We start from the raw sequence: 11,586 nt of genomic DNA, 5'->3' as shown, positions 1-11,586 counted from the left end.
AGGACCATACATGAGGGCATATGTGGGAGGACCATACATGAGGGCATATGTGGGAGGACCATACATGAGGGCATATGTGGGAGGACCATACATGAGGGCACATGTGGGAGGACCATACATGAGCGCATATGTGGTAGGACCATACATGAGGGCATACATCACATCACAAGCAAGGCAGTGCTCCCATGAACTTTAAATGGCATCCATTGTCAGTGTACATTGGGGTGTGTAAGCTGGGTGTACACTGTCAGTGTAGTACAGTAATAAGCTGGGTGTACACTGCCGGTGTAGTACACTATTAAGCTGGGTGTACACTGCCGGTGTAGTACAGTAATAAGCTGGGTGTACACTGCCGGTGTAGTACAGTAATAAGCTGGGTGTACACTGCCAGTCTAGTACACTATTAAGCTGGGTGTACACTGCCAGTCTAGTACAGTAAAAAGCTGGGTGTACACTGCCGGTGTAGTACAGTAATAAGCTGGGTGTACACTGGCAGTGTAGTACAGTAATAAGCTGGGTGTACACTGCCGGTGTAGTACGGTAATAAGCTGGGTGTACACTGGCAGTGTAGTACACTATTAAGCTGGGTGTACACTGCCGGTGTAGTACAGTAATAAGCTGGGTGTACATTGGCAGTGTAGTACAATAATAAGCTGGGTGTACACTGGCAGTGTAGTACAGTAATAAGCTGGGTGTACACTGTCATATTCCTCCATTCATATTGGAATCTCCCGCTGTGGCTATTGTATTTTGGTAGTTGGCCCTGCCAGCATCTGATTGGTTGAGGGCACTGTTCAGCTGACAACTTTCCACCCGTCTCCTTTGATTTTTTCAATGAAAGGATCTCAGACGGGAGCCGGCAGATGGAGCCACACCCCCTTAAGCAAATTTCGGCCAGTCAGGAACCGGTCCGAAATTGCTTCATCCAGCTTAAGACATGCAGCAAGAGTGGCCGGACGTTGGCCCATCAGCTGTGGTGGAACTACAAGTCCCATAAGGCATTGCAAAGACTCAGGCAGCCACAGGCATGACTCCCAGAGGCAGGATGGTATTTGTAGTTTCACCACAACTGGGCCCAAGTGTGGCCACTCCTGGCAGACAGTGTAGTACGGTCAGTGTGGTGCAGTGTCAAGCTTCATTTCATCCATCAGGAGACTTACCGCAGGCTGTGTGTCCGTCAGGCACAGCTCCATTTCCAGGATTTGTTCAGGTTTCACCCCGAGCCTGTCGCAGAGCAAACTGATCAGCAGAGAGTGATGGCGCTCCGCCTGAATCAGGAGGAAAAAACAAAAAACGTATATTAGGGTGACTGTTACCCCCGAGGTTACCCGCCCTAAGAAACTTCTCCTTCAGGTCCGCTCCTCTGCTGATTGGCAGCTGGCAGTGGGGGCGGGAGCAATAGCCAGCCTGCTATTGGCTACTGCAATTTAAAATAGCCAATAGCAGGCTTGTTTATTGCTACCGACCACTGGATGGGAGACCGGCGGGCAGTTGATCTGAAGAGAAGGGCAAGGGGGAATGCAGTCACAGCAGCTGAAAGCCGGTCTCTCCTCCCCGCTTGGCGCCGGGAAGGAGATGGAAGATTGGTGGTGGAGAGTAATTCAATTTTTCCAAATTTTCCTGGGAAAGTGAAGTTACCCTTTAACCTGTGTAGATGCTTTGACCTGTGTTAAAAATGCTTTCCTCAAAGCGCATAGGTGTGAAGAGGCCAGGGGCGTACTTACCGCGAGGCAAAGTAGGCGTTTGCCTAGGGCGGCACCTTCCTGGGGGGGCGGCCGTAGTCAAACGCCTATGTTGTGAATTTTGCCTAGGGCAGCCAAATACATAAATACACCACTGGAAGAGGCCCTTAAAAGAACTATTAAGGGTCACAGGAGGAAATATACTAGCGTCCTCCCGCGACCAAAAGCTCAGTATATAGGGAGCTACAGCTCGCTATATACTGAGACCGCCGCAGTTGGGACGAATCCCGACAATGCTGTCGAGATCCTCCCAGCTGTGTGATTGACAGCTGCCTCTGCCTATCTAGAGGCAGAGCCAGCTGTGCCCGCCCCCTCCCCGTCCGTTACGCCAGTCAGTGCTGGAGGATCGGACAGGGGGGGGAATCCCTGCAGGGAGCCGTGAATGACAGTCATCATTCTCTCTGCAGGGAGATGATCGAGAAGTGAGCGAGCGACGGTATGTGTTCCCGATCTATTGAGCCGAAGTGTGTCAGTCTCATTGTCACACGTCGGCTCGAACTATGAGGTGAGTGATTTTCACTCACCTCATAGTTCTCCTTTAAAGTGTGAACTCCTCCATCTAGTATCCCCCTCACAAGGGCAAAGCAAATGATGGATAACACAATAATATACTGTATATATATATATAATATAAGAAGATTCATAATATACATATAATAGATAATGGACACTCAGCCTCACCTGGTTCTGGGTCCCTCCCGAGGTGTGGCAGGATGACCCAGAATCCATGGATTCCTTTTCCAGACTTTCTTGTATGGAAGTAGCCAGGATCGGCAGCCTGCAACGGGAAGCTCGGAAATGACAAATCTCGTGTACAAACAGCAGAGTGTGCAATCTGTAGAGCACAGGGGTGGGGCAACTCCGGCCCTCCAGTTGTTGTGGAACTACAAGTCCCACGAGGCATTGCAAGACTGACAGTTACAGGCCTGACTGCCAAAGGCAGAGGCATGCTGGGATTTGTAGTTAAAGCACAGTTGGAGGGCCGGAGTTGCCCACTAATGCTGTAGAGGTTCCGGTTATACTCACAGGTGCTGCTCAGTGTTGGGCCCAAAGCTTTCATTGATGTTCCTCTGCAGGTGGATTGCCAGGTGGGGGATGCGCAAGATTGGGCGCTCCACATAAACCAGGCGGTGCTGCAGCCGGTGGCCTTCCTGAAAAAGTCAAAAAGAGGTGATGTCCCCATGGAAAGAAAGTGACCGGGCCATCAGTGTGACCGGGCCATCAGTGTGACCGGGCCATCAGTGTTTTATACAGTGACCACCTATGGGCAGTAGTGAGCCAAAACAGTAAGAGCGATGTAAGGGCTCACCGAGAGATCACACAATACCCTGCGGAGCGCAGGCGTTAGAAGTGAAATTGTTCCTGTGAACTACAGAACCCCCCATGGTATGGAGAAGAAGAGAAAGGGGAAGGTGTTTGATAACCCGGCCTTAAGGCCAGCGGTGTCACCAGGCCGGGTGTCACCCGGTGCGAATGTCATTACATATACAAGTGACGTGCACGTAACTGCCAGTGGCCATCGTGGTGATGGATGCCAGCAAAGGGAGGAGGCAAGGTTCATGGGGAGAGATAAGGTATGCCGCCTTCTCTCTCGTCCAGCTGTCGGGCTCTCTCTCGTCCAGCTGCCGGGCTCTCTCTCGTCCAGTAGTGTTGTCACCCTAGGACAGGAAGATCAGGTGGGCAGTCTCAGGTGACAAACACTGCTCCTCCATAGACACAGTACAGTGAGTGTTGTCACCCTAGGACAGGAAGATCAGGTGGGCAGTCTATAGTGACAGCACTGCTCCTCCATAGACACAGTACAGCGAGTGTTGTCACCATAGGACAGGAAGATCAGGTGTGCAGTCTATGGTGACAGTACAGTGAGTGAGTGAGTGTGGTCGCACTAGGGCAGGAAGTGTGTTACTGGTGGGAACATCAGATGAAAATTAAGGAGGAGGAGCCTGAAAAAAGAAAACGAATGCAGCCGCCACATCTGAGAACTTGTAATCTGCAATATATTCCATTTTTGTTGTTGGGTTTAGATACTTTAAAGTGAAGTGAATCCAGCTACCCCCAAACTGAGTATACAGCAAGTAACATTTTAAAGAAGAGCCCCGAGCAAAATGTGACAGCGCTCCCACCAGCCTGTCTCCTCCTCCGCTGCAGCTCCCTCGGCATCTTCACATCCTATACACTGTGTATAGAACATGATGACTCAGGGACTTTAGACCGCTGCAGCGGAGGGGGAGAGAGGCCGGAAGGATCGGTCGAAGAACAAGCCGGCTCGGAGGATGGGTGAGAACTTGTGGGCAGAGAACTAGCGTCCTCCCGTTACCCTAAGCTCAGTATACCGCGAGCTACAGCTCCCGGTATACTGAGACGCCGCAGCTGGAGCGGATCCCGACATCGATGTCGAGATCCGCCCAGCTGCGTGACTGACAGATGGCTCTGCCTATCTAGAGGCAGAACCCGCTGTACCCGCCCCCTCCCCGTCCGTTCCGTCAGTCAGCGCTGGAGGCTCGGAGCGGGGAGGGGGCAATCCAGCCCCTCCCCTGTCACGGCAGAGAGCCGTGACAGGATCGAGAGGTGAGCGAACGCCGGTATATGTTCGCTCACCTCCCGATCTACTGAGCCGACCTGTGACAGTGTCATTGTCACAGGTCAGCTAGAACTATGAGGCGAGTGAAAAGCACCCACTTCATAGTTCTCCTTTAATGATCTATGCACCTCAGCTCCATCTAGTGGCCATAACAGAGTATTACATCACAATTTATTCAACTTGAAAATAAAAATTTATTATGAACGTTCGCTTACGCACAAGATGAACAACTATAGATATTCGAAGGGGGAATGGTGGAAAAACAAAAAAGACCCCTTAGTGTATGTTGCCAACAGGCCTGTTCCGTACAGCAGTGCAAGGAGTAGAGCACTAAGCGCCAAGTCCAGCTCTAATGGGATTCGGAATCCATCTTGTTTTGGTGCGAGTTCAGTAATGTGAATCCTGATTGGCCGCATTGAATCATAGAAGAAGGCCGGCCATGCTCTCACCTTAACGATCACTCTCCCGGCCACCGTCAGATCCCGGTCAAACCAGGTGCTCCAGATTCCTCCACCGTAGCACTCCACCCCAACCTGAAGGTAGCCGGCCTGGCCACGAGTCGACCTGCGTTTTACCTGCGTGGAAGCCACAACAAGGAAGATTTATGGGACGCCCAATAACACGTGGGAAGACTCCAGGAGACCCGGAGATGACGTCTTACCCTCAGACACGGGCTGTCCGTGTGCGCTCCAATGATGGTGAATCCGTTCCCTTGCTGGTAATGGCCACCCACGGCAAAAGCCACCAAAGTGGAGTAATTGCGGGTCACAAAGTACTACGAAGGAGACAGAGGGGGGTAAATAAATGCCACCAATGGGCCCAGTGTTGGCAGACACCGGGGGAAAGGGATCCTACCTTGTGGTTGGGTTTGATGTCCCAGTGCTCGGTCTCCTTCAGCTCCTGGAATCCGGCCTGAAGCAGACGAGTCTTACACTCCTCAACCACTAGGGAGGGAAGACAACGAGTTATAGAGATTACATTTACACTTTGCATAACTCCTTCTAGGGCACATGTGTCAGACTCAAGGGCCAGGGGCCGAATCCGGCCCACCGCGCCATTTCCTAGACTTCTACTTTCAGATCTAGGTATTAAGTTATTACTAAAACCGGTGATAATCGAATGCAGAGGCAATTATGCTAAAGATTAGATACACTTATATAGTCTTACAGGCCCTTTGAGGGCAACCATAATGTTGATGTGGCCCTCGATTAAATGGAGTTTGACACCCCTGTTCTAGGGGCTCTTGAGACGAGTACTGAGGCAGTGTGCTGTGATGTTTTCAGAAAGCCATGTACAACACCCAGCCAGCCCCTCCCACCAGACATGATCCGCCTCTGGGTAAAAATGTTCTTAACCCTTGCAGTGGGACTACCCCGGCACTGCAAGGGTTAACTGCTCGTTTTTGCCTAGGGTCAAAAACAAAAAAATTATCCGAGCTGCACGACTGTGACAGCGCTCCCACCAGCCCGTCTCCTCCTCCGCTGCAGCTCCCTCGGCGTCCTCACATCCTATGCACTGTGTATAGAACATGATAATTCAGGGACCTTAGACCACTGCAGCTAGAAGGAGCGATCCGAGAGCAAGCCGGCTCCGAGGATCAGGGGAGTAGAACTTGTTTTATTTTTTACTCTAGGCAAAAAGGAGCGCTTAACCCTTGTAGTGCGGGGGGGGGGGGGGGGGAGGGGGGGGGGGGGGGGGGGAATCCCTGCAGGGAGCAGTGAGTGACAGTCGCAGCTCTCTGCAGGGACAGGATCGAGAATTGCAAGGGTTAAGAGTAAGGATGCACCGATACCGGTATTTGGGTATCGACTACCAATATTTTTATAATCGGTACTTGCCGATACCGAATGCCGATAGCGGAAGTCCCATTAAAGTGACATTGAAGTAAACATTTTTTTCCCCTCCCCCCAATGTTAGTGTCAGCACTTCCCTTAAATGATGTCTTCTTAATCTGATCTCCTTCTTTCCTTCGGGTCTCCGCTGACTCCTCTGTCCTTGCTGGCACTTCCTGTCCCACGGTGTCTGCATGCAGGTGCACGCGTCCATAGACTTACCTTGCGTCTCTCCTCGTCTCCCGGCCGAGAATCCGAACTGCGCATGCGTCCGCCCCCAAGATGTTTTGCGGCCGCCCGAGAATTTTCACATTTTCGGACGGGAGCGCGCGGGGAAGACACAGGTGACTATTAACCTCTGTTAAAGCGGTTTTGTTTTTTTACACTTTTTGCATAGATCTACTGCTTGCTCACCTCATATATAAAAGCAAAAACACCCGAGGCTTTAATTATCCTTTAAGGAAGCCAGGCAACGTGTAATGACTCACATCCCGCATACACGCAATAGGTTGGACCTGACGGACCTCTGTCTTTATTCAACCTCAAATACTATGTAACCCGGCTTCCCGATTAGCAGGGAAACCGTCCCCATGCTTCACGTCACTAGGTGAAGCCGGCTCCATGCTCCCTTGTCATGAGGTGACGAGGGAGCATGAAGCCGGCTTCCCGGTCTATCAGAAAGCCGGGTGCCGCGTCATTACACGGCGCCCGGCTTCCCGGCCAATTGTAATGACTAAGGGCAGATTACTAGCTCTCCATTTACTTCCTGGAACTCTGGCACATGTGACTAGGACATGTGACCACGCACATCATCTCAGGGGAGGAAAATGCCTTTCCCTGAGATCTCGTGAGATTACAGATGAGATTCCCCAGCAATGCTCTGCTGATGACAAGGCGATCCCAGGATGCATTGCTTTGCCAAAACTGAAGTCATTTTGCCCTTTCGAACCAGGAAGTGAATGTTCTGCAAGTGTAAGTATTTCACAATCACCTGACATGTCCATGTTATTATTAATCATCATACATGGAGGGGGGCATTGGTAGGATCTGATTTTTCAGTGTAAAGGTTCCGCTGTAATAGATATCATTTAAAAAAAGAACTCCAGGCAAGATGGTTCTTAACCCTTGCAGTGCGGGGGTGACTTTACCTATTTCTTCCTATGTGGTCTGTTATATATACCACTGAATGCTTTGTGTTAATCTTGCATGAAATCTGATGTTCCAATAACTTCCTGTGTTCCCTGCCCGTGCGGCTATGTGGACTACGGAACAATATTACAGACAGAGAGAAGGTGGCGTTCTATAGTCCTAACACATTTCTTGTCCTAGGGACAACGCTGCTCCTCCATGAATAGAGCACAGCCAGGGAGTGTTGTCACCCTAGGACAGGAAGTGTGTTAGTGGCAGGATCACCGGGTAAAAGTGAAGGGAGTAAAAGTCTGAAAGAGAAAACCAATGCAGCCGCCACATCTGAGGATCGGTAAACTGCAAGATATATTGTCATAAATGTATCACGAGTATATAATAATGTTACATTTTGGTTCTTGGCTTTAGATTTCATCATCATTCAATCCCTTTATAGGAATGGCTGGCGTACAGTGAACTTACCGTGGTATGGAGACACGCCACGGTTCAGAAACTTCAGGAACTCCTTGGCCGCCACCAGAGCTGCGTCCCGTGAGCACTTCATGGCCGCCATCTGCAAGAAAAATCAAAAAGGTTACATCTTATGTGCTGCATATGACACAAATCAAAGATGGCCGCCAGGAGGGCGGCAGCAGGAGAGTTTGTCCTGTAGGCATGTCAGGAGCTCACAAAACAACAGAGACCCTGATGCTGTCAACATATAGCGGCAAAACACAGGTTTGGCTGTAGTTCCCTTTCAACTCGGAACACAAGAAAAAAGCAGGCCCCACCCACTACAGAAAACTACAGGAGGGGGCGGAGACAAGACCAGTCAACCTGCACGAAGAGAGAGCAGCAGTGAGCGGTCTTTATTACAGGAGGGGGCGGGGACATGACCAGTCACCCTGCTTAAAGAGAGAGAGCAGCAGTGAGCAGTCTTCAGGCCCGGCGTTTCCGCAAGGCAAGTCAGGCGGCCGCCTGAGGGCGCTGCAGGGTGAGGGCGGAAAAAACAGGGAATTTTGACAAGTACTTGTCAAAATGCCCCGATGTTTGCGCTATATTTTTGTTTTTTTTCACTTACCTTCGGTGCGGGAGAGCAGCGGCGAGTCAGCGCTGGTCCAGTGGGAGGAGCTCCAGGTGGGGTCCTAATTTAGCTGGCCGGCGACTGCCAGAGGATCCCGTTGTAGTTGGTGAGGGTGCTCTCCGCACATCTTTCAGCAGTCCTGGCCAATAGAGATGAGGTGCTTGCAGTAACTCCCACAAATGGCACCGTGTAATGCACAAAGTAGAAAGAATAGGTTACCAGCACTCAAAATGATTTCAAATAGATAAGTCCTCTTTTTATTGGACATACGTGTCACAATAGTCAAATAGCCAACGTTTCGGGGCCACACAGGGTCCCTTCCTCAGGGCAAAAGATGTGACGTCACATTAGGCAAGAATCCTAGCACCGGCCCTGCCGGTCTTTATTACAGGAGGGGGCGGAGACAAGACCAGTCACCCTGCAAAAGGCGAGAGTAGCAGTGACTGTTTGTTAACCCTCACACTGGATTACTGCACAGATCTGGAAGAAACAAAGCTCACCGAGATTCCAGAAGAATACACAGGACTCTTGTACTATTTGCTTATCTCGGAGTTCAGCTGTAAGTGACACATGGCAGGTCTTGGTCCTGGCAATGGGCCATTTTGGCACCAATCAGTGCTCTGTGTAAAACAAGGCGTCACCTGTCCCCAACCAACACCGGGCTTTCCACAAACTGCAAAAGGGTTTGCTTAATCCAGCCAAAGTGCAGGTTCACATTAAAGGAGAACTATGAGGTGGGGGCTTTTCACTCACCTCATAGTTCTAGCCGACCTGTGACAATGAGACTGTCACAGGTCGGCTCAGTAGATCGGGAAGTGAGCGAACACATACCGGCGCCCGCTCACCTCTCGATCCTGTCACGGCTCTCTGCCGTGACAGGGGAGGGGCTGGATTCCCCCCTCCGATCAGCCAGCGCTGACTGGTGGAACGGACGGGGTAGGGGGCGGGTACAGCTGGCTCTGCCTCTAGATAGGCAGAGCCAGCTGTCAGTCACGCAGCTGGGAGGATCCAGACATAATTGTCGGGATCCGCTTCAGCTGCGGCGTCTTAAGGTGCCCATACACCTTACGATTATCGGACGAAACTTTTTGTCCGATGATCGAATAGTCGTACGATTTTCGTACGGCAGCCCCATCCTGCCCCGATGATCGCAAGAATCATTTAGCCGTAATTAACCAAAAGCACCTGGACGAAATGCGGTAATTGATTTGCCGTATTTTCGTTAGCGCAAGCGCAGTGTACATCGTACGACTTTTGACGGACGGAAACGCCAGCAACCTTACGACAATCGTACGATCTAGCAAAGTTTTCAAACATGCTTGACCGTCAAAAGTCGTACGATTGTACAGTATTGTCGGTCGGACACTGCAATGCACACATACGATTATCGGACGAAAAGTCGATCGCATACGATTATCGTCCGATAATCGTAAGGTGTATGGGCACCTTTAGTATACCGAGGCAGTAGCTCGCGGTATACTGAGCCTAGGGTGATGGGAGGACACTAGTTTGTGTCCTCCCGTTACCCTAAGGAGAACTATGGGGAAAAGCCTTAACCCCATAGTTCTCCTTTAAAGGAATATTGAGGATCCTGCAAATGCCATATGAGCGCACACAGACACGCACACATACACATGTAGCCGACACGCAGCGGTTGTAATGCACTTCAGCTTCGGCGACGTCTAATGTCATTATCTCACCTTATCTGACCACAGACATGAATCATCAGCTAGGAAGGTGTCCCGTCCATGCTCCTGTACGTGCTGTGTGGGGGGACTACATATATGCTACTGGAGATGGGCGGGGACTACAGGTATGCTACTGGAGATGGGCGGGGACACGCATCAGGAGACATTCGTAGACTGAAGACACATTACAAGTATGGCACAGCATCAGAGCCGTAGCTTGGCTCCTTTTGTGCCCGAGGCAAGAACAGAAAATTGTGCCCCTCCCTCCCCCCGACAGATGTGTGCAGTATGCGATGTCACGTGCCCCGCCTCCAGGATGCGCTGGTGGCCAAATCCAAAATAGCATCAAAATTTGTTTTGTTTGATGAAACCAATGACAACATTTTTAGTTTCCGTTTCATCCAAAACAAATGTATAGTCTTTGCACAGGTCTAGTAATATGTGTGCATGAGTGTGTTTGGTGGGGAGGGGGGGCTTTTTCTAGTTTTTTAATATTACTGTTTTTTATTACTGTTGGGGGGCTTCATGAAATATTTAGGTATCTAAACAGACCCCTGACATTACCCTTTTGAAATAGAAAGAGATTGAGGACACAGAGTCCTCTGCCCATACAGGTGGGGGAGAGCAGCGGGGATCAGAGGAGAAGCTGGAGCCTGTGCTGCTCTCCTTCTCACTGCTGAGCCGCGGCTGTGTTGGCCTCCTGGCGCCCCTGTTGCCAATGGCGTCCTGTGCTCACCATGGCAACAGGGGCGCAGCCAGGCCGGCCTTGGCTGCGCCCGAGGCGAGTGCCTCACTCGCCCCATGGTAGCTACATGTAGCTGACACGCAGTGGTTGTAATGCACTTCAGCCTCAGCGACATCTAATGTCATTATCTCACCTTATCTGACCACAGACATGAATCATCAGCTAAGAAAGTGACCCATCTATGCTCCTGTGTGCGGTGTGTGTGTGTGTGTCAATGTTACATTCAACGTCCTTATATTGTAAAGCGCCGTGAAGATTGTTGGCGCTATATAAATCCTCTCTAACAATAATAATCACAAGACAAGAATAAATAAGCACAAAATGCTAGTTGTCTGGCTGCCCAACCCACCCATGTGCTTCCATGCATCTGACCTGCAACAAGCATGCAGAAAGGATTGCGGCTCTCTTCCACTTTCCCGATCTGGGTCAGTGAATCAGATTGTATAGTGTATGGTCAGCTTAAGACTGGGGGCGGGCAACTCCGGCCCTCCAGCTGTTGTGGAACTACAAGTCCCACGTGGCTTTGCAAGAATCTGACAGCCACGACTCCCAGAGGCAGATGCATGATGGCATTTGTAGTTTCAGCACAGCCGGTTTGCCAAGGTTGCCTTCCCTTACAATAGGGCGAGTGAGTCACCCCGAGATAGGACATGGCAAATAGTGCTGACTTTAGAATGGGGCAAAATGGATGGTTGCCCCAGGGCCCCCAACCAAAAGGGGCCACCCCCTCCCCATACCAAAATATAGTAATGGAAAACAAATCTATTGTAGTCTCTCTCAAGAGGAGGG

At 50.7% G+C, this 11,586-nt stretch overlaps 1 protein-coding gene across 3 annotated transcripts in view; it reads right to left on the bottom strand.

Moving 5' to 3' along the window:
• Positions 1-11,586, bottom strand: part of DNPEP (aspartyl aminopeptidase) — a 36,516-nt gene that overhangs the window by 15,796 nt on the left and 9,134 nt on the right. For 2 of the 3 annotated variants that reach the window (XM_018554917.1, XM_018554918.1), the window contains exons 2-8: positions 7,764-7,854; positions 5,179-5,267; positions 4,985-5,098; positions 4,773-4,898; positions 2,769-2,893; positions 2,424-2,520; positions 1,161-1,268 (exon numbers count right to left, since the gene is read on the bottom strand). In XM_018554917.1, coding sequence (XP_018410419.1) covers positions 1,161-1,268; positions 2,424-2,520; positions 2,769-2,893; positions 4,773-4,898; positions 4,985-5,098; positions 5,179-5,267; positions 7,764-7,854 — 750 coding nt within the window. Of the gene's footprint in view, positions 1-1,160; positions 1,269-2,423; positions 2,521-2,768; positions 2,894-4,772; positions 4,899-4,984; positions 5,099-5,178; positions 5,268-7,763; positions 7,860-11,586 lie in introns of all 3 variants that reach the window. The other variant, XM_018554919.1, reaches the window with a different exon arrangement.

Source organism: Nanorana parkeri, unplaced genomic scaffold (assembly GCF_000935625.1).
Source record: "Nanorana parkeri isolate BGI_ZX_2015 unplaced genomic scaffold, ASM93562v1 scaffold178, whole genome shotgun sequence".
NCBI lineage: Eukaryota > Metazoa > Chordata > Amphibia > Anura > Dicroglossidae > Nanorana > Nanorana parkeri.
The sequence above is the reverse complement of the archived record's forward strand: the minus strand, read 5'-3'. Positions and strand labels throughout refer to the sequence as shown.